The following is a 23,103-nucleotide window of genomic DNA, read 5'->3' on the forward strand; positions in this document are numbered from 1 at the left end:
AGGGCAGAGGCCGCCTGCCAAGCACAGGCGACCAAAATTAGAAAAGAATGTAAGTTACTAGGGAAGGTGAAATAGATCAGGGAAATACGTTTTGTATGCGTTGTTTTTGTTTTTCCCCTCCCAGAAGCCATCTGAGTGTCACCAGGTGCTGGGGGACGTGGGCAGGCTCTGGGCTGGCTGTTTTTCTATTTCATGGCTCACCCCAGCAGTGCTGTGTGACTGTGGGTGAGTGGGGAACTGCTTTGCGCTTCAGATTCCTCATTCGCGTGTACATGTCGTGCATAACACGGCAGAACATAGCAACAGTGATGATGGCGTCTGAGGCCTGTGCCAAAGCCTCCCTGTGCATCTCAGATTTTCTTAATCATCAGAACTACAGATGGGAAACTGAGGCTGAGAGGTTCAGTAACTTGTTTAGAAGTTCCAGAGAAGTCACTCAGTGGTGGAATGAGAATCAAAGCTAAGTCAATCCAATGTCAGGTTTTGAGACAATTTAGGGGCACTACCCAGCACCCACCTATACATGTAAGCTGCCCCTACAAGTGCCACTTTATATATCATATTTTTCCATTTCCTCCTGCAATCATACATTTCTTGAGGGCAACAACCATGTCTTGCTTATCTTCAAGGTTCTGCTATTGTGCCTTGTATGGAGTCATATTTCATAGGCACTTGTTCAGTGAATTCCAGAACTCACATGCCATAGATAGACTTATGGGTTTTGGAAAGGTCCTGAGCCCCTGCCTCTCCCCTGCATGTGGGGGTTCTGGTAATTGTAGGCAAGTAAAGATAAAAACCAGCCAACAAAGACCTTCCCCTCCTGCCATGCCCTGCCATTCATGAGGCATCAGGACTGTTGGGATGAGGGTGTGATTGACGAGGATGTACAGGCGGCTGGGAAGATGGTGCATTGTGTCGTGGCTCCTCTCATGTGCTCTCATCTAGTTCATCTTCCCTTGGGACCTGTGGGGGACTGGATCCAGGACCTTCTGTGGAACCCAAGTCTGAGGATGTTCAAGCCCCTGATAAAATGGCATAGAATTTGCATATAAGCTACGCACACTCTCCTGTGTACTTTAAATCATCTCTACATTACTTATAATACCTAATGCAATCTAAATGCTAAGTAAATAGTTGTTATGCTGTTATTGTTTAGGGAATAATGATGAGAAAAAGTCAGTACATGTTCAGTACAGACCCAATGTTTTTTCAGTAGTTTTGATGTGCGGTTGGTTGAATCCATGGATGTAGAGGGCTGACTATACGGGTATATAAAAGTAACTTCTGTTTTCTTAGTGTCGTTTCCTCATGGTGAAACTAGGCTATTTTCCAATAAGTTTCTTTTTCTGAAATGCTCAAGGAAATCCTGAATAATAATGAATATTGATCTCTGGTTGGACATTGATGCCAAAGTTGATGGTTATTTTGATTTGTTACCCTACCCAAATATCTAAGCACCTGTGTTTAAGAGTAAGGTACAGAAAAGCTAAGAGAAAAATAATTTATAACCCTTTTCCCACAAAATAACTAATGCCCGTGTTCTTTCTCCCTTTTGGAAATGGGCTCATGGCTCACTGAATAATAGCATCTGTGCATGCCATTGATGATGGCTGTGCAGCCTCAGTTTACAACGTGATTGCAATCCATCAGCCAGCTAGGCCGTGCTTTGTCCTCTGTTTGTCACATGTTTAGGTGACTTCCCTGTTATAAAAAATAGTTTCTTAACCTAATAAGAACTTGTGCTTCTTATTCTAACCCAGTGAGTCCACCTAACTCTCATGTGAGGTAGGCACTGTGGTTATTTCCATATTTATAGTGGAGGAAACTGAGGCCAGAGGTAGAGCTGCCAGATCGCAGCCCATGCGGGTGGCACAGCTGGGGTTTGAGCCCAGGATAGTGGCTCTGGCTTCTGAGCTGTTCATCCCTCCATCTGCTTCCAGATTTGCTTTCCTTCCTAATCCAGTCCACCAGTATTTTGCTTTCTTTTTGACTCCTCCGATTGTTTAGTGGCTCAAACTGAGATTTCAGCTGTGAGGACTGAATTTTTCTTGGCCTTGCAAGCAGCCAAGTGGATGGGATCCCTGCCGTCGCCCCCTGCCTTGGACAGTGGTTTCCCTTTAATTGTGCTTATTCCTTCCTTTCCACTTTGAAGATCATTTGTCTTAATAAGGAAGATAGGAACAAAAAAGGCATTGAGGAGGCTGCGTTCTCTTTGTCTTTCCCCAGTGTTAGGCAAGCAGCAGACCTTTCCCTCCTGGTCCTTATTTGGAGCAGAACTGAAAAAGCCATTGTCATTCTTTGTAATTTTTCAAGTCTCAGCTATTCTGGGCCTTCGCCTTCCTGATGCTCTGACAGTTCACGCCACTCTTTTGTCTGGTCCCTTTTGGCAGATAATTGGACTCCATTAATGTTTCATGTTTCCTTTAGCTGTCAGGATGCTCGCAGCTCAATAGAGGGCTTTATCCCGGTGACTCTGTTCCCCTGGTGTGTTTGCTTTTCATCCTCTTGCTCTGTGGTTTTCCTGTGTCTTTCATTAATTCATTCATTCATTCGTTCATTCATTTGTTAAGCAAGTGTCTGTTGCTTGTCTAGGCCACAGGAGGCATGGGGCCCAGGCCCACGGGCCACACACGAGCAGTGAGTCGTTTCTAATGACCCTAGAACATATGGGCGTTTTGTACAAGGAAGTGTAAATCCTTTTTTGAAGTAGCAGAGTATAACTTAGAATAAATTATTCTTTCAGTAATGAAAGAATACCTTTAAATTTCCCTAGGTAGCAAATGAGAATAGCCTATCTCTTAAAATCTAATACCTGTATTATTTTTGCTGTTGTTGTTATATTGTACTTTACCTAAATTAGCTTTTGTTAATTAAACCACAATGAACTAGTACTAACCAGCCTCTAGCCATTCCTAAATAAATAGGTTGCTTTCTTATTTTGGAATGAATTATTTTTCTTATACCATTTTAAATTCTTTCCCCAAAGGAAGATCTCAAGCTAGAGATTTTCAGTAAGGTTTGAAAAAACCCTCTTGTCATTCAGCACAGAATGTTTTGCCTTCAGAAGCAATTTAACAAGATTTCCAGTATCACTTTTGTTGGCATGACTAATATTATATGCCTCACTATGAATTAATCCTATCTTTTAGTAGGTCCTCAAAAATATCAGTTCCTTACCCGTGGGCAGACTCTATGCACATTTGCAGTTAATCCTACAGTGACCTGCTGAAGAGCAGATGTTTTGCTGGAGTTAAACAATCAGTATTCAAGGGTGCCCCAGACAGTCTGCTAGCATTGGGGCCAGGAGCCTGCCTGGTGGCCTCACCACCCCCTGCTGTTTCTTTAGAACTTGCACAGATGGGCCACCAATACCTTTCAACTCTGGATTCAGTTCTGGCCCAAATGATCTTTCATAATACTTCTGAGCTGTTCAAAGGTGGGGATAGTGTCAAGAGGAAGTTAGCACAGTCATTAATGCTCCCATATTTGTGGATATGTTTTTAAATGCCTTGAAAAATAATCCCAGCAGGCTCCTTATCTACTTGAGTGTCAAACGGCTGAGAGCACCTATGTGTGACTCATGCTTCCTGTTGGGGCTCAGCATCATGACTGGGGACCCCTTGCACCCAGCCACTGACGGATGGATGGCTAGATTTCTGCCTCACGTCAAAGTGGTTTACCCACCTTGGAGCAAATAGTGCGACAGCCAGTGATACCAGTTCTCTGTGATCACTGAGAGGACTCCACTGTGGGTTTGTGAAGCAGGAAGTGGTTTCAGAGAGACATGGAGGTGAGTTGTGTGGTTGGACCCTTCCTGGCACTGGCCTTTCCCTACAGGGGCAGTGCGTTCTGTTCACGGCCAGCTCTCCTCAGTTGGGGTGCTTAGTGTTGCAGACCTAGAGTAGTCTGATAACTTCCACCCCTGCTTCTGGTGCGCACTGGAATGACCTGGAATCCGAGTTTCTGTGTTCAGGTGCTTGCAGGTGGCTCACAGGCTCTCCCAGGTCTCACTGGACGTCTGCCCACCTCTGCCCCAGTGCCCTCGTGGCATCCCACTGCCTGCTCAGAGGGAGCTGTTCTCCGTGGTGTTGCCAGTTTTCTTAAAGCACCGTCAGAGAACACCATTCTCCTCTCTGCGGCCCAGGAGCCAGGCGCACTCTACCTTCTGGCTTCCTCTCGTGTCCTGCCCACACATCACCCGGGCCAGCTACATGGACTGCTTGCTCTTCCAGGAACCTGCTGTTCATTTTAGTCCTTCTCTGCCTTTGTCTGTGGGCAGCCCCCAGCCAGTAATAGCTGTGTCCTCTCTCGCATGTTCAGGTTCTGCTCACCTTTAGGTTCTGGCTCAGGTGCCACTGCCCTGTCCTGGGTGTGCCCGCCACACCTACCAGCAAAGCACATTGCTTCCTCTTGGGTTCCTTGTGGCATCTAACTTCTCCCCCAGATTTGTCACACTTTGCTTTGTTTTATTACATGTCAAATACATATCTGTCTTTCCAATTTATTTCGAAGTTCCTTGAGCCCAAGGGTGATGTTTTTGTTTTTCAAATCTTTGTGAAAACTGAAAGAATGTTGGATTTGTAGCTAAACCCAAGTGGGCATCCAGGCTGCACTGCTGGCTGTGTGCTGTTGGCATGCGTCTTAGCCTTGCTGAGCCTTGGTCCTCTCATCTGTGAAATGTGGTGGCAGCCACGTGACCTCTGGCGAAGCGCTCAGCCCTGCGCTGCTCCTGCCTGGGCTCCACGGCGTCTCTGTCTGAGCCACTCTCCGCCAGCACGCGCTGCGTCACACACAACAGACGAGGGAAACCAGTGACTGCTGACTTCGGCTTTGTTGGGTGCTGAGTGTCTGTGCTTCTTTGGGACATGAGCAGTAAGCGCATGACTTGCAGCACACACCCTTCTTTCCCCTTGCACTTGGAGATGGGACCTTCCCAGGGCAGTGCCCGGCATCCCGCCAAGCGCCAGCCTCGCACGTTCTGCCGCGGTCTTGCTGGCAGGGCCTGGCACCAGAGGTCTCAGTGGAGAGATCAGTCTTATGTGACATGCATGCAGCCAGTGTTACCTAGAACAGCAATTCCCAATCTTGTGGGCACTGGAGACCAGTTTCATGGGAGACGGTTTTTCCACGGACAGGGGTGGGAAGTGCAGAGCCTGGGCGGTGATGCGAGTGCTGGGGAGCTGCTGTAAATACAGATGAGGCTTTGCTTGCTCCCCCGCGGCTCACCTCCTGCCAGGCGGTTCCTAACAGGTCACGGACTGGTATCAGTCCATGGCCTGGGGGTTGGGCCCGCATATCTAGAAGGACAGCAGAGTTGTCGTCTTAGAGACGCCACACAGGAGCGAACGGGAAGGCAGTGGCCTGTGAAGTGGCGTCTCCTCCGGCAGGATCGCGTGGGCACGGAGCTGCATCTGCGGCCGCGTGGAGCAGCGCAGAAGCTCGGCTCGCACGGCAGAGCGTGCGCCCACGGGAGTGGGTTCCCAGAGCGAGAGGCCCGGGGCGAGGGCTGCACTGACCGCACTTCCTGGACAGAGGCAGTGTCGGGAGGGGTAGGTTAGGGTTCAAGGAAGAAGCATGAAGACTCCCACCAAAGAGGGTTCACTGGGTGTCACCCCTGCAACCTCAGGGATGAGCAGGGAGGCCTGGCGTGGCGGCCTGTGGGGAACGCGTCCTGCAAATAGACTCCTGTGCCTAGACAGTTCTCCTTTCTGGACGTGGGCCATCGTTTTTTTGGAGTTAGACAGTCTGGCATTTATCTAGCTGGTGGGTTATCCTCTCCATGGACCTTTTTCCAGGGAACTAAAAGATTAAAGAAACAGCAGCCTCCAGAGAGAGTTTGAGAATATTGCCTGGCTGTCTGACTTTCTAGAAAATTCTGCTGCTTGATTAATGAAAGCTGGTGCATCTCTTTTCCACATATTGGACTAACATTTACTGAGTACTTACTGTGTGCCAGACTGAAGGTGAGGAAACAAGGCAAAGGCAGCTCCAGCCTTCTAGAAATTCAAGCTTACTCACAAAGGAAGATAAGTAAATAGAAAACTAAAATAAAGCACAAGTTCATGGAGGAAGAAACTAAAGAAAATCATTGAAATGTATGAAGGAGGCAGCAGCATGTTGAACTTTGGAGTTGCATGGACTCTTCACTCTACATCTTGGTAGTTTAATGATTTTGTGGCTCAGTTTCCTCACCTGAAATATGTAAAAATGCCTAGTTGGCTGGTTTTGTAGGAAGATGAGAAATAGCTTGAACTATGAGATTTGCCTGATATCAGACCTGGTACCTTGTAGTTGCTCAAAAAAATGGTAGCTATTTTTTATCATACTCATTAATAATATAACATTATATATAGAGAAAAGGTAAAAATAATCACGTGTCCCCTCGCTGGTGTGAGTCCAGGCTGTGAATCACTTCCACGATAGGAGTGCCCATCAAAACCTGGTGCATCCAGCCAAAGAAATAGTCATGAAAGTAAACAGACAACCTACAGAATGGGAGAAAATTTTTGCATCCTATGCATCCGATAAGGGACTGATAACTAGAATATACTTAGAACTCACGAAAATTAGGAAGAAAAAATCAAATAACCCCATTAAAAAGTGGGCAAAGGACTTGAACAGAAATTTTTGTAAAGAAGACAGAAGAATGGCCAACAAACATATGAAAAAATGCTCAACATCTCTAATCATCAGGGAAATGCAAATCAAAACCACAATGAGATATCACTTAACCCCAGTGAGAATGGCCTTTATCAAAAAATCTCCAAACAATAAATGCTGGCGTGGTTGCAGAAAGAGAGGAACACTCCTACACTGCTGAGGAACACTCCTACACTGCTGGTGGGACTGCAAACTAGTTCAACCTCTGTGGAAAGCAATATGGAGATACCTTAAAGCGATACAAGTGAATCTACCATTTGATCCAGCAATCCCATTGCTGGGCATCACCCAAATGATCCAATGACACTCTACAAAAAAGCCACCTGCACTCGAATGTTTATAGCAGCACAATTCATAATCGCAAGGCTGTGGAAACAGCCCAAGTGCCCATCAATCCAAGAATGGATTAATAAAATGTGGTATATGTATACCATGGAGTACTATTCAGCTCTAAGAAACAATGGTGATATAGCACATCTTGTATTTTCCTGGTTAGAGCTGGAACCCATACTACTAAGTGAAGTATCCCAAGAATGGAAAAACAGCACCAGATATATTCTCCAGCAAACTGGTATTAACTGAGTAGCACCTAAGTGGACACATAGGTACTACAGTAATAGGGTATTGGGCAGGGGGGAGGGGGAAGGGGGGCAGGTATATACATACATAATGAGTGAGATGTGCACCATCTGGGGGATGGTCATGATGGAGACTCAGACTTTTGGGGGGAGGGGGGGAAATGGGCATTTATTGAAACCTTAAAATCTGTACCCCCATAATATGCCGAAAAAAAACAAAAAAAAAACCTGGTGCATCCCTTCTCCTGGGGCATTATTCAAAAGGTGCCACTTATACATGAGCTCTTATTTCTCATAATTGCAACAGAACTATCATAAAAATAATAAGTACTTATTTAGGAACTGTTTGAGTTTGTTTGGGTTGCTAAAACAAAATACCATCAACTGAGTGGCTTATGAACAATAGGAATTTATTTTTCACAGTTCTGAAGGCTGGAAAATCCAAGATCCAGGTGCCCACTGGTCTGGTGTCTGGTGAGGACTTGGTTTCCAGTTCATGGATGGCATCTTCTTGCTGTGCCCCCCCAAGGGACAGTGGGGAAGGGCCTCTCTGGGGCCTCCTTTTTAAGAGCATGATCCCATCACGAGGTCTCTACCTTTGTGACCTAATAACCCCCCCCAAAGGTCCCACATCCGATGCCATCAACTTGGAGGTTAGGATTTCAACATACAACTTTTGGGAGGACACAGATATTCAGCCCATAGTAGGTCCTCTGTTCATTCCCTGAGCCCTGCCCCAGAGATTGGGAATGTTTCCACACATGAAAGGCCCCCAGGTGAGTCTACTCACCTGGCAGGTTTGAGAATGACAGCTCTTGGTGATCTGCCCCCTCTGCCCCAGCCTGAGTGTCCTGTCTTTCTGGTTAGACTGCATTTCCAGCCGCCTCCTGGAAAGCCCGCCCCTCTCCTGGGCATTTTGGTTGGGAGTACTGCCATTTCTTGGAATCGCCTGGTACTGTTCTCCTGGAATGACTTTTCTCATCCTGATGCCTTAGAATTTAGACTCTTTTTAGAGCTGAATGCCCTCTACTTGACTGTCTTGCCTGTAAACAGAGATCTCATTTTAAAACTCTTCTCTCTGCCAAGCAGTGAGCATAACCATCCTAGGAGAATTTCTGGCCTCTGGGGTACTTTTATAGACCGGGAACTTCATTGGCCCTGCCAAGATTCTCTTCATCTGAGGACACAAACTGTACTCTGTACTTCCTTTAACTTCTCACTTACCCCTGTCCTCTCTTGCAAGATGCTGAGTCCTGGGATCCCTCCCTTTGCTTGGGGTAACCCTTTTCTTGTGGAGCCCGCTCTTCCTCTCCTGTGGGCCTTTCCACCCTCACCTCCCCATTGGTTGCCACTTAACTGGAGGTTTTCACTTCTTTGTAGAAGGCATTATGTTTCCAGAGATAGTAAAAAGTTTCACATCCCTCCTTGCTACTTTATAGTTAGCATTGTAATCCTTTTCCAAAGCTCTTGCGTGAGACGTCATTACATCTAGGTGGTGGCCGGATTCTTGTCTGTTTTGTTAACATTTGTTTCCCGTACCTGAACCATGTAGTCAGTGCTCAGTAAATATTTGTTGAATGAAGAAAAATATTGGCTAAACGAATGGATTTTAAATTTTATGGAGTTAAATTCATGGAATCATAGAGTGTTTAACATTGAATGTGATAGTGAAAGTTCCCCAGTGTCTAATTTACCTTTAAAAATTGACTTTTTGAGAGCACAGTGCTAGGAGTGACAGACTTTTGAACCACACCCTGGATTTTCCCTCTTCAATTCCATGTTCTTGGACTAATATTTTTAGGGTTGTGGAAAATGAGAACTTTCCAGAATGACAAGTTATTTATATAGCTTCTTGTACCTAAGCTTCTGCCTGACTTATGATGTAATAGAAGAATTAGAAATTGAAATCAGAAAGTTGAGAAGAAATATTAAATTGCTAAGGAAGACTTGAGAAAAGTGCAATTACTCTTTTGCTCTTTCTCAGTGATATTTTGTGGGTGTGTTTCTTCTCCCCACAAGTGTCTGCTAATAGTACAAATAGAAATTGCAAAGCTGAATCTGTGCTTTTTAAATGTAATCTGTAGCTTAGGTCCTTGGTGCTTGCTTGGCAGGCCATAACTTTTCTGTAGTGGAAAATTCCTTTCCTGTGTTGTATAGGCTGTGTGGTGCAGAATTAAGCAGTGCTAAAGGGCCCGGCAGAGACTTAGTCATGCCCAGGTGTTTCCTTGCAACAATGTGGCGGGATAAAATCCAAGAAAGGAAGATACTGTACATGCTTTTCCAGGTGATGCTTATGGAACATCCGATGCCAGATCTTTAATTTGATAGAATCAGTGAGTAAAATAGGTAGCTTTCCTTATTTTTAAAAAATAGGATTATTTGTACAGTTCCCTAAAACATAATTAGAAAAAGATCTCACTGGAATCAAAGTACAGAGTGATTAATCATTATCTTACCGGTTTGTGTGTGGTAAGGCGGAGTTGCTTGGCCACCGGGCTATCTGCATTTGACTCTGAGATTTGCCCTAGACTTTAGCCTTTGCCACCAGTTGCCTTGGAAAGATGGGTGAAGGGCTGTTGGCCCAGCTGTCTGTAAGAGGGGGCAGACTGTCTGCATTTTATTAGTTCTATTAATTAATTAATTAGTTCTATTAATCTATTTATTAGTTTTATTAATGAGACTCTATTGGCTGTGGAGCTTTGTGTGCAACATCATAAGATGAACAATTTGAACAAACCTTACCTGCCATGGTCTGGAGGGTTGGTGGGGAAGCATACACATTTGTAGTGAAAATGCATAGTGTTCTTAGGAAGAGGAGCGAGGAGCACATGTTTAGTGTAACTTAGTCAGGAATGGGTAGCTTTATCCTGGTCCTTGAACAAGCTGATCTGCTCCGCATGGCCTTCAGGGTACCTGCGAAGCCAGTCCCAGGTGTCCCTGTGTCATCCTCAGCCTTCGCACCGAGCGGTTTTCCCGAATCTTATTTTGCCCCCTGCCAGGTCCTTGCACCCATGTTTCATATTGGGTGTTCCTTTCCTGGACGTGACCCTTGGCTTTTCTCCACAACTAAGTCTGTGTGGCCACCGGTCACCCTGGGCCACACTGCAGCCTGACCTGCATGGCCCACCCCTCTGCTGTCCATCCGGGCAGTGCCCACACCTGGCGTGGCAGCTCTGCCGGTGGAGGAAGCCACGCTGCAGTGCGTGCTGGCCGGCTAGAAAGGAGAGGGAGTGTGTGGGAGGCTGGCTGCATGCCGAGGGTGAAGTCGGTCTGAGGGCTGAGGAGTTGCGGAACCTGGGGTCTGAGAGAGACCATCTGCCACCAGAGGGGCCGTGCGTGAGGCAGCGGTGAGCAGTCCAGGCCTTGCCTCCTGGAGCGGGCGTCTGCGTGCGTGGCAGTGAAGCCCATTAAAGGTGTCCAAGTAGATTAGCCAAAGATCTCAATTGACTATTTGAGAATATTAAGCCAATTTTAAAACTGCTTTTTAAAAAATTATTTTTAATTATGGTAAAACACACCTAACATAAAAGTTAGTAGCATTGTATCCATTTTTAAGTGCGCAGTTTAGTGGCATTAAGAATATTAACGTTGTGCAGCCATCACCACTAACCACCCACAGAACTCTGTATCTTGCAAAAATGAAACTCTGTCCCCATAAACAACTCCCCATTTTTGTCTGCCCCAGCTCCTGTCTGCCACCATTCTACTTTCTGTCTCTAGGAATTTGGCTGCCCTAGGGACCTCATGTAAGCAGAATCATGCAGTGGTTTTTTTCTCTTGTGCCTGGCTTATTTCACTCAGTGTGATGTTCTCATTGCTCGTCCATGAGGTAGCATGTGTCAGAAACTGCTTCCTTTTCATGGCTGAGTAGTATTCCATTGTGTGTTTCCTCCACATTTTCCATCTGTTGAGGGACACTTCTTTTTCCACCGTTGGTTATTACGAATAATGCTGCTGTGAGCAAGGGTGTGCAATTGTCTCCTCAAGTTCCTGCTTTTCATTTTTGGTGGTATATACCTGTATTTATTTTTCTTAAAAAAAAATAGAACAAAGAAAAAAGATTCTATTTCTCTCATCTAATTATGGAAGTTATTTCATAATTGAATATCAATAAGCCCAGATTTCCCATTGCAACATTTCATTGTGAAAATTGGGACTCATTTGAGTTATATTCCTCTCCACTTAGAATTAGACCAGAAACTCTGACAGCTGCTAATGAACAAAAGTCGCTTTCTGTACTGAAATCCCACTCCTTAAGCCACCTTTCCTATAAGGTTCAAGTATGTTTGCCAAAATGTAAATACTCATTTATGATTTAAAACTTTTCAAGCCACTGCTATAGAGTAACTAGTCAAAAAGTACAAACTAACATATACATTGATTTTTAACTGTCTAAAAAACTTCACTGGAAGTAAAAAAGGCTTGAAAAATAAAAAGCAAATGTGGGAATTACCCCTTTGTTAGGGTGATGTTGATCCTGCGTGATCATCTATTATTACCAATCCTTTATACACACTTCACCGAAATGACCAAATGTTAGCAAAGGTTTAGGCCAAAATGAGTAGAGTCTAGGGATCTACCCTATTGGACACGTGAGTCTACTGCCTACCAGTCTCTGTGCCTCACTGGTGCCACTCTCACCCCACAGTGGGCAAAGCGGCCAATGGCTCCTAAGGTCACTCCATTCAGCCAGCTGGGCCGGGCATTCTGGGGAGAGCTGTGACCCTTCTCAGGAGTCCCCACGTTCACTCGTGCTCGTCAGGCCCCTTCTGACACCTTTACCCTAAGAGTAGCCAGTGCTGGGAAATGTGGGAGGGGAGAAATGGGGGTAGGGAAGATAGCAGAGAGAGGCTGTTCTGAGAACCGCCTGCATATTCTGGGCTCATCACCAGGGTCCCAGAGGCTACCGCCCAGCACCAACACACCCAGAACCAGAAACCGTCAGCTTGGCACCCCTAGCTGGTGAATCAAACTCCTGCCAGGCGCGGAAGCAGGAAGGCCAGTGCAGATGGTTTAGTGGGGGAGTTAGACCTCACAGACATGAAAGGTGAGGGGGTAGCCCCTAAGAAACATGAAAAATGCAAATGGAAACTTGGAGAAAGTATGTCAAATGTTTGCTTTCACATTTTGAAAGAACCCTATGATCTCAAATCAACTCGGATGCCCAGGCAGTCTTTTCAGTGCTTCATGGCTCTTTGTGCAAACAGAAGAGAGAGGCTCACACACCTGCATTCATTTGGCAGCAGAATTGTTTCTGGTTTTAGGGTTTTGGCATTTTAAGAGTCCTTTCTCCCTTCCACAAGGGAGATATGGTTTTGGCAACTCATTTTTAAAATTTGATTTTCTTCATTGTTAACCGTCATATGTTCAAGGAAACGGAGAGCGAGGGTTCTGGACAGCCCCGAGGTCAGTCGGTGTCCTGGTAGCTGTAGACAACATCTTCCTTCCTGCAGGACCCCAGGGTGCCAGAAGGCTGGAACTGCTTGCCTGAATTCTGACAGGGCTGGTGTAGAGTTCAGGGTCCTCTGCACACCTGGTGGTCTTCGGGGTAGGGGAGCCAGAGGCTTCTCCAGGCTCCTGCTCTGCTCCCGCCTCCCGCCTCCTGCCTCTATTCACCCTCCAGGCCCGGAGCCATGCCTGGCCTGTGCCTCACCCCCATGGTTGTAGAGGGGGTTTGAGTCTTAAGTTGGGTCTTGGTTCCTCTGAATGTAAGTAGTAGCTATAGATACTTATAATCAAAAGGGGTAGTAATTTATTTAGAAAGAATGGGTATATCTAAATGTAGCTTTAAGGAGAACAGAATACAAATTTTATGACAGCAGAGAATGAATGGTCTGCATATTTTGGATTATCCATAGAACTGCTTAGTAGGGTCCTGGGTCTATAACTTGCTAGGGGATGTTCTTGGAGGAGGGTCTGGATGGAGTTCTAAAATAACAGAGTAAAATGCTCCAGCCCTCAAGGAACTGGATATAGGATTAAATATGCACACAGCCTTCCTGGGTGCACAGTCCTGCATTTGTATTAGGAAAAGGAAAAGCATCCCAAGGAAAATAATTAAGATATCACCTGTAGATACAAAGCAAGGAACAAGTTGGCCTGGCTTCAGCAAATCGAAAGGATCATGTGATTTTAGCCTTGCCGAACTGTGTTATATCCAGGGTATACGTTTGTTTTTGTCCAGTTTCACGTCACCAGCCAACCCTTGAATATGCTTTGGGTGTTGATTCCTCCCGTGTGGGCTGTGGGACCTGGGAGTCGGGGTGGGGGTTCAGGAATTCACAGCGGCACAAGCCACTGCCCTGTAGGTGTAGGCACGACTCTTTCAGATGTGTATATTCATAATGAAAAATAAACACAAATTTTTACAAATTATTTATCAGTTGACATGCATTTTTCTCAGTAGAGAAGGAAAATAGTAATTTACTGTTCTCTGTGTAAGTTGGGTAGAGAAGAGAGGCAGCCATTTTTGAGGAAGGTTGAGAAATAAGTTTCTCTTGCAGACACTGAAAAGTCAGGAGTTGTCATTATATAGCTCTGATGGTGGATATGAGAGTATTTATATGCATATGCTGGATAGACTAATTCTAGGGTTCTTGTTTTCTGCCTCGAATCCTGCCTGTCTGTAGGAACCACTGAAATAAAGCATTAATTCCATTTTTTAAAAAATAATGACATTTGGAAGTTGCATTTGTATTTTTATTTGGAGCTGTGGTTACGTAGTTTGCTTTTATATTTGCTGAATATCTTTAAATATCATGAATAAGAATAGAGAGGAATATCCCAACAGTGTAATACCTGATTTTCTTATTCTGCTTACTTACGTCCAAACACTATATAATGAAAACTAAATGCATGTGACTAGAACACATGAGATATGAGAATAGATGAACTGGTGTGCAAAAGATATTTTAATAGAAGGTTAAGTTATATTTGCACAAAGTTTTAATTGATTACATGTTAACAGAAAATGCTTGCCCAGTGAACATGGTCTAGGTTTAAAATGCTGTTGCAGCCTGGTCTTTGGTTCTTTTACAGATAGAAATGTGTGAGAACTTTGGCTTTTGCATATGTGTTATGGACTTTTCGTGTAAAGTACTGTCTTATTTTTTTCTTCTCAGGGACTGAATCTACTCTTCCTTAGTAATATACCCCCTCCCCTGCCCCACAGCCATTTATTAACAGGGTGTCCCTTCTGTATAAAAATGGGAGGAAAGACAGGAGTGGAGAAGGCAGGTAGACGTGCACACTGACAGATGCTTCCTAAACAGGTATTGCAAATAGCGTGTCTTAAGGCGCCAAGGTAATTGATTAAAATGATTTGATGACTCCAATGTCGGCTTTAGTCTCCGAATCGTGTAAAGCAGACACCAGGTGGCGCTGTAAACCAGTGTGTGTTGGGGCCGAGAGGCGGGCCTAAATTGGGTCCTCCTTCCAGCACAGTTTCCCTCTCTTCTCCCTGCCTTTTCCTCGTCAGCACACCTAGCTGGGTTTATGGACACATAAACTTGTAATGATTTAGGAGCCAAATGCAAATTTGTTTCCCTGAATTTATTTCTATTTTAGAACTAAACTAGACTGCCAATGAAGGTGAAACTAGATGACATGTGAATTTGAGATCAGATGAGCTACTCAAATATTTGGGACAAAGTCAATGCCCAGTTTTGGTGTGAGCTATTTAAGGAAGGAAAATAGCTATTAATAGCTTGATTGACAGCCATGTTGTTTCACCTATATTTGTGCAGTAAATACATTCTTATAAGTCCACATGAAGTGAAATTTTTATATATAAACCATTTCTTCTTCCCCTTTCAGTATTCCTCCCAGAGGGGCAGCCTCATGGAAAATACTTTGGCACCAAGTCAGCACTGAATAGACTTTTAATCTGAGCATTTGTTTCCAAAGCATTTGTTTACTCGCTTCTCCCACTTGACGTTACACGGCAGAAAGCCTTTCATAAATGGGTGATTATTGATCCACTTGGATTCATGGGACTGGAAAAGAATGTAGCAGTTGGCCACATGCGCAGCGAAGGCACACAGAGTCCTCTCCGGGATGAACTGGCTGCCGGAATGGAAGCCGTAGGGAATGTCTGCAGGAACTGAATGTGATTTCAGTAGTATCTCAGTGTAGCACGTTTTTTAAAAACTTGGTGTAGAATATGAAGAAGTGTCTTTTAGAATCAGCCCTTTAAAACGCCTGGTGGGAAGATTCAACGGTTGGTCCCTAACTCAGGAGAATTTAGGAAAGTTTAAATAAAGTCAGGTAGCCATAAGTGATTTTATTATCTAAACAGGTAAAACACTAAAGGACCCCACAGGAAATTGTTGTTTCTAGAGCAGGGCATTTTAAATTCTTTCGAAAGCTTTGTTTTTGCTCTAATGGCTGTGGAAAGTGCGAAGGTTTGAGACATCTAGATATAGTGCTTAAATTTGATTCATGAAAATTATAGCGTAAGTGAATGTCATCAAATTAACCTGGCCTTGTTTAAAAGACTCATGATTAAATGTATTAAAGCAGAAAGCAGTTGTACAAGTAATCCGCCTCAGAGGAGAGTAAAAGCATTTTGAGGACACGCCTTGTGTTTCCACTGGGGCATCCAGTTTACCTTTTGTTTACTTGGAATCGTGACAGAATCGCTTCGCGTTTGCCCTGACTGCAGAGGCAAGCCAGGGACAACCTGGCTGACAGAGAAGGAACAGGAGGAAGAGGACAGCAGACCCAGGGCCTGTCCACCTTGGGGGGCTGTCAATTCTGACAGCCTTCTATGCTGCCCGAAATGCTTAGGGGAAAATAACCGCACGTGACCTTTCACTTTCTCAGAAGCGGGGTGTCTGAGAGAGGGCCGCACCGGTTTGGTCTGTGAGGCGGGAGGGAGCCCTGCCGGGGTCTGCAGCGCGGCAGCCGCGTGGCCTTGGCGGCCTCCCACGCGGCCAGACTGACTGTGATTACAGTGAGCTGTGTGTTTCCCCAGTATTGATTCTTAAATGGCCCATTAAAGAAGTATCGAGCTGTTAATGTGGTGGGTTAAGAGCACATGTGCACGCGCTGGTTCACAGCGCTCACACTCAGCGTCTGTCCCTGTCGGCGGGATGTGAGTGCAGGAGACGAGTGGGGTTTCAGAACTTCCCTGAAGGCCTGGGTGTGGGGACTCTGGTGTGCACAGGTCATACTCGGCTTCAGGACGAGTGGCCCAAGGTCTCCGTGAATAGGGCACTGAGGGCTCGTGCTCAGCAGACGGCCGCCCGTGACCTCCTGTGCCCGCCTTGGCAGGACAGGCGTCCCTGCCCCGCTGCCGTCTGTGGACCTGGCGGCCGGGGCCCCATGGGCAGGGCATGCTGCCCCGCCCCACCTGTGTGCAAGTGTTCTACCTGCTGACTCGGGGTGTTCTACCTTGTGATAAATTAATTATTGATTACATGGTAATTATTAATTATCAGTTCAGCACTTTTGTCCTTTTAACCTCTGGGCACGGGATTAATATTTGACCGCTCGTACCTGAGCGCCGGCAGCATCTCTCTTCCTCCCCCTTCCCTCCCACCCTTGCGGGCAGGCCGTGGCACTTGCTGCTCCAGGCTTCCTGGCTCTGGCCTCGCAGTTGGGATCTCTGGGTCCATGTGACTCCCGCACCTCCCTCAGGCACTCACCCGGTTCTAGCCTCCTCCTGGCCTCCCTGTGCCACTTCCACTGCCCCTTGGTGCACGTGGCCTCTGTTCTTTATCCCAGCAGGAGTCTGCGGAGCATACCGCCGGGCCCTGCCTCCCGTCTGTGTGCCCCCCTCCGCTCTGTCTGTCTCTCTTGGTGCCCTGGGCGAGGTCTGCCTGAAACCCACCATGGAACCCCTCCCACCCCCTTCAGAGGGCGGGAGGGTCTGTGGCCTTTCTATTTCTGTCCGAACTTTCCCTCCTGCCTCCACGCCCCCTCCCACCACAGATGCCCAGGCACTAACCACTAGGCAACCCTGCCCCTCCACACCATCTGCACTCCTGGGGCTGCCAGCCTCCCTTAAGCTGGTTTGTGTTGTCATTTGGTTTCACTGCATCTTGTCTTGTTGTGTCCTTTAGCCTTGAGACACAAGGAAGCCAAAGCAAGGCCACCTGAGACGGGTTTATGGGCACCAGCAGAGGCAGGAAGGGCAGAGTGTCCCGGAAGGTTCTGGGAGTTCATTTATTGAGCACACACCTGGCGAGGGCAAGTGAGTGGCTGCAAAACTGGTTTTCAAATTTAAGGTTCACTCTTCACGGCACGTGTGATCTTGGGCAGGTTATTTCGTTCCTTCAGGCCTGTTTCCTCAGCTGTTCACCAGGTTAATGATGACCACTTTATATTATTTTGTAAGGAACAGGTGCAACGGAGCTAATGAACAGCATATTACTGTTTGCTACGTGCCAGGCTCTGTCATAAAGCAGGTAATAACTAGCTTAATCCTTGCAGTCCTCCCGTGGGGGGCTCTATTGCCAGCCTCGTATCAGACTTGAAGAAGCCTGGGCCGGAGCTGCAGAGCAGGGCAGGGCGGGGCGGGGCGGGGCGCTCAGGCCCGTCTCTGCTGTCCTTCCGCCAGCCAGGAGCTGGAGCCTTCCGTAGGGAGGGGTCTTGCTGTCTGTGACCCTGGTCCTGTGTGTCATGTGGGTGTCATTCTGGGAGCAAATTAGAGGATGAATTACAGGAGCCTCAGGCGTGATCTGGCATGTTGTTAAAACGTGACAGATCTGAAAATGCAGGAAAAAAAGGAGTCAGGATTGTTAAAATGTACTGGGCCACAAACACAGAACCCATTCAAACTAGCTTGAGCATAACATCAAGAAAATTCTTACTGGGATGGGGGCATGTTGCGCAGATCTCCTGGAGCAGGAGTGCAGCCTGGCCTTGGTGAGCACCGGAGCCCAGCCAGCCCACTGCCCTCGCCCAAGGCTGCACAGCCCCGGGTGCCAGCCACCTGTCCCCTCCCCACCTCTGTGTGTGCTGGGTCGTGTTTTAGGAATCAGCTCATGAGATTGTGGAGTTTGGCAAGTCTAAAATCTGCAGGGCAGGCTGGCCGGCCAGAGACCCAGGGAAGTTGCAGTTCATTCTGGAGGCAGAATTCCACCTTCCTCCTGGGTGGTCCGTCTTTCTCTGTTCAGGTCTTCACCTGATGGAATGCGGCCCACCTGCATTAGGGAGGGCAGTCTACTGTGTTCAGGTCTATTGATTGAAATGTTAATTGCATCTAAAAAATACCTTCACAGCAACATCTGTCTGGTGTTTAACCAAAGACAGGGTACCATGGCCCAGCCAAGTTGACACATAAATTAACCATCACAGTCTGCACGCTCATCCCATTCTCTCTTGTTTGCTCCTTGTGCCCCAGGGGCTTCTCTCTCCATGTCTGCCTCATGCCGCCTTCTTCTGGGAAGACGGGCTTCCTTCGGCTCTCTGGCCAGTCGGGGGAGAAGGTGGGCACCTAGAAGTCCACAGGTCCATGTTGTAGCAGCCACCACACAGCAAGGCTCTGCTGTGGCATTGGCCACCATTTAGCCTTACTGGGCCAGGCTAGTGTCAGTGCTAGGTGCTGCTCTGTTCCTATCTCTTTGTTTTACTTTTAGAGTCTCAGGGAGGGAGACCCCTAATCACAGAGGACGCATGTTGTCCAGCTAGCTGGGCCCGGGCCAGTGGGGCCACGCTCTGCATCTGTGGCCGTGTGTGGCCCCAATGGGGGTGGGGAGGAGAGAAGGGCGCAGGAGTGAGCTGAGCAGGGGCTCGAGTGGAGGTCCTTTAGAGACAGGTGGACTGCAGTCGAAGTATAGTCACTGCACTGCCTCTGCAGTGTCAATCATTGCTAATAAATGTAATGCATATGCTTCCTTACAGACGTTCATCTGCTCTCAGTAGTGCTCCTCCACCCCCTAAGTATTTGAAAAAGAGTGTTGAGTTGTGGAACTTGATCACCAATATGCATATTTGGCCATGATCCCTCACCTCTGCTAAACCACCTTTTTTGCTCTTACCTTTTCATTTTCAGAGGATGACGTGGACCTGGAAGCCCTGATGAATGATATGAACACATCCCTGGAGAGCCTGTACTCGACTTGCAGCATGCAGTCAGACACAGTGCCCCTCCTGCAGAATGGCCAGCACCCCCGCAGCCAGCCACGGGCCCCTGGCGCTCGGCCCGTGCAGCCGCAGCCGTCCCCGAGGCAGAGGGTGCAGCGCTCCCAGCCCGTGCACATCACGGCCGTCAGGTGGGCCCTGCATCTTGAAGGAGCATCTGAGAGTCAGAGCTGTCAGCAGAGACAGGACACTGCTCTCGGGGGGTGGGGGGGGAGTGAAATGGTGCTGGGAGGGGTGGTGTTGGCTGTGCACACTCAGGAGGCTGATAAATTCCTTTGATGGGATAACGGATGTGCTGAGCACGAGTGGCAGGCTGCCTACTACGCAGCACTTGGGTTGCACTAGGGACCCAGGTCAGTTCTGGTCCCTTCACTGAACACCTGTGTGGCCAGGCTCCGCGCTAGGTGGTGGTGGAAGGGCGTGCAGGAAAGCCATCAGAGGAAAATGCTCTGGGAAGAAGGAGGGAAAGGCCATGCAATTAGTTCTGCAAGTCCTGGATGCCGAGTAGGGTCCGGAGACCAGCAGCAACTGTGTCCCCTGGGGCTTTTCAGAGCTGCATTTTTGCCATGTTCCCCAGGGCACTAAGGAGGGAGACAGCTTCTCTGTGGAGTGGGGAGGGTGGAGCCAGGAACTTGCTGGGGACATTGGGAGGTAGTGTGGCAGTGGCAGATCTCCGCACTGGTTGCCCAGGGGTAGCAGGAGCTCGGATAGGTAAAGGGAGAGGCCTGCCTAGCAGGCCCCATGCGGAGATAGGAGCATGTCTGCAGGGCTTTGTGTGCCCTTCCCAGGGCAAGACGGGGGTGGTTTTGGGCAGGCGGGTGAGGAGACTGGGTCTGGGTTTTAGCAACATCCTTCTGGCTGCCCGGGGTCTGAGGGCAGCAAAGGGGCAGAGCATTGCCAATTTGGAAGCTGTCTCAGGAGCCCACAAGCTGGAGGTGGTGGTGCTGACCCAGGAGGAGGGAGGAGGCTGGCTCTGCGTGTACCACTGAGGAAGAGCAACTGGGTTTGTCTGCCTTGAATTTCCAGAGGGTGCCGAGAGCCCGAGTGTGTGGGGGTAACTCGGATTTTGTCTGGGGCACCTGAGCGGAGCGTGTCTGGAGAGCGCGGCAGACAGGCGTGTTGAAGGGCAGCTGTCAAGGGCACCTGAGCACTGAATCTGGTCTTTGCGAGGCCAGGCTGAGAACCAGGCGGCTCTGCTCCTCTCTACCCCAGGCCACATGGGACGGGCAGAGGCCACCTATCGCTCTCGGACTTTTCGGGGGCACTTGAGCAGTCTCTGACGGGGTTTATCCTTTCCCTCACCAGCTGCTGTCGGGCTAGGCTTCTGATGGCTCCTTTCTCAGCACTGCATCTTCCGGGGAGCTCCATTCCTTGCTTCCAGAAACCTTCTAAGAGGTTTCTTTCCCTGTCTGACATCTTCAGCCTTCTGCAGCCCAGACAGCGGCCTTGTGCCAGGTGGGCTGCTCTCCCCTTGGGAGCTGACCCTGGGGCCTGTGGTTGGTGGCCACTCAGGCTTCCTGCATTTCGTTCCACCAAAGTTAAATCGACACCTGTCCTGGAGAGCATGGCCCCTTGTTCTCAGGCCCCAAGGAGTAGGCTCTAGAGGGAGAGCTCTTTTCTCCCGTGAGCTTCTCTGGGTCCCGGCATCTCTGGGGTACCATTCATGGTGGCCTTGGGGCCCCCTGGGAGGATGTGGTTGCTGCCACCTGGCATAGGTGCCCCAGGGTGGGTCCATGGAGGCTGCTGGTGCCAAAAAGCCTGGCTCCCTGCCAGAGCCAGCTGCCCGGACCCTTAGCCTCGAGTCTTGACCACGCTTGTGCTCTCAAGCCCGGGGCTGCCTGTCCCAGAGAGGGAGGCCTGCTCTGCGGTTGCAAAGCCCTCTCCCTGCAGGGTGACAGGCACTGCTTTTGGGCCCAGCCTCTTCTCGCTGGTGCTCTCTCAGATAAGTAGTTGTTTCTTACCTCCAGGCGGATGTAAAACTATGGAGACTAGAATCGCAGACTCGCTTTGCGAAGTGAGGCCGCGTGCTCACTGTGCTCACTCGGCACTTGTTGGCTGTTGTCAGAATCTCCGCAGCCTCGAAGCAGGTGGCACGGGTGCCCCTCACTGCCCAGGTGAGGAAACTGAGGCTCAGCCGGGAGGTGACTGGGTCCACGCCTGGTGAGCAGGAAGCTGGCTGAGGACCCAGGCTAAGGGTGGTGGCTGGTACCAGAGGTCCACAGGACATGGTCCAACCGTGGAGGAAGTCCCTGTGAGTGCCGAGCGTCCGAGCAGACGGGGACGGAGGCAGGTGTGCAGAGTAGAAGCTCGGGCAAGGGTCGCTGGTGGAGCCAATTCTTGAAGGGGAAAGAGGGGCTTAGGTGAGGCAAATGGGGGCTGCAGGTGTGCTCTAACCTGGACAAATGCACAGGTGGGATAAAGGCATGGAGCAGCGGGAGCCCCACTCCCAGCCCCCCACCCCACCCCCTGCAGTTCTTGTCATTCTTGTCACCATCCCCATGGTCATTTTCCTTTTGTGATCATCAGGATCTGCCCTTTCATTGTGGGCCTCTCCACCAGGGGGTTTTCTGTCTTCGTGTCATGCTCTGTAGTTTTGCTTCAGGCGCTATCTGTTAACTATGATAAAATCAACACAGGACTTTAAAATGCTCAGAACAACCCCATAAAAAGAGAAGCTTTTTTGAACAACTAAAACACCAAAACGTCCGTATGTTGTTCTGAAAGTCAAAACAGAAATGAAACTGTCTTTCTTTGGGGTTATGTCACTGGTTTAGGCCGTGGGCTGGAACAAACTGAGCGTGGCACTGGCCACTGCTCCCTGTGTCATGTCCTGTACGACAAGGGGCAGACACGTCATTTGGATGCTTTGCCAAGGCCAAAGCTGTTTTGGGAAGAGTGGGATTTGTTAACAGTGAAATAAACTTTCTGGCATGTCCCCAGGCCATCAGAGGAACGGCCTTCCTGTGTTCACGGCACTGGTTTCCTGCATTCATGCCATGTGCGTTCTCGTGTTCCTGAATCAGTGCGTCATTTCCTGGTCTCCGCAGGATGACTAGGCAGGCCTTCTTTCAAATCAAGGTCAGCTGGTAAAAAGAGAAAAAATGGTCAAAGTGACATTATCTAGTGGCAAATCTCCTAGGAAACAAATGGATTTTTGACTTTGTCAAATTGTAAAAATAGTCAGAAAAGAAAATTGTTTGAAGGCGCTGCCTACGAGGGGTTTCTGAGGTGTGTCTAAGCCAGGAGAAGGATTGGGAATGCTGAGCAGAGAGAGGTGAGGGCCAAGCCCGCAGCTCCAGGTGTGCACCCTCTCCCCGAAGGTAGAGTGTGGACAGAGTGGTGTTGGCTCAGGGGCAGGGCAGAGGTCGTGTTCCCAGGCAATTCCTGGAGATGTGGGCGGAAGTTTAGGGTACTTGGCATTGGTCTTGCCTTGTCTTTGAACTTGATTTCTCTGCCCCTTTCATAATTGCATCTGATTTGTCACCCTGTGCTTGTTTTGCTTAGTTGTATGACAAGTTAGTTTTGTATTTTTTGGAGGAGGCAGCAGGTGGCCCTGCAGAAGTACAAGGAGTATAGAGCTGGGGCAGATTTGGCCGGGTATTTCTAAGGTGACAGACAGACTCGGGTGCTCTGGGAGGATAGATACATGAAGCTATAATTTTAATCAATGCAGTATCAACAGCCTTTTCATATAAATAAGCATTCATTCCATAATTCAGATGGGAACACAGAGCCTCTTCTCATGTTTTTGTTTGTTAGATAAATGTTCACTTCAAGG

General features: G+C 48.1%; 1 protein-coding gene across 10 annotated transcripts in view; it reads left to right on the top strand.

The window, feature by feature from the left end:
- GRB10 (growth factor receptor bound protein 10) overlaps nucleotides 1–23,103 on the top strand; it is a 171,337-nt gene that overhangs the window by 90,257 nt on the left and 57,977 nt on the right. For all 10 annotated transcript variants that reach the window (XM_076006245.1, XM_020289936.2, XM_076006246.1 and 7 more), the window contains one exon: nucleotides 19,237–19,456. In XM_076006245.1, the coding sequence (XP_075862360.1) occupies nucleotides 19,237–19,456 (220 nt within the window). The remainder of the gene's footprint in view (nucleotides 1–19,236; nucleotides 19,457–23,103) is intronic.

Source organism: Microcebus murinus, chromosome 9 (assembly GCF_040939455.1).
Source record: "Microcebus murinus isolate Inina chromosome 9, M.murinus_Inina_mat1.0, whole genome shotgun sequence".
Lineage (NCBI taxonomy): Eukaryota > Metazoa > Chordata > Mammalia > Primates > Cheirogaleidae > Microcebus > Microcebus murinus.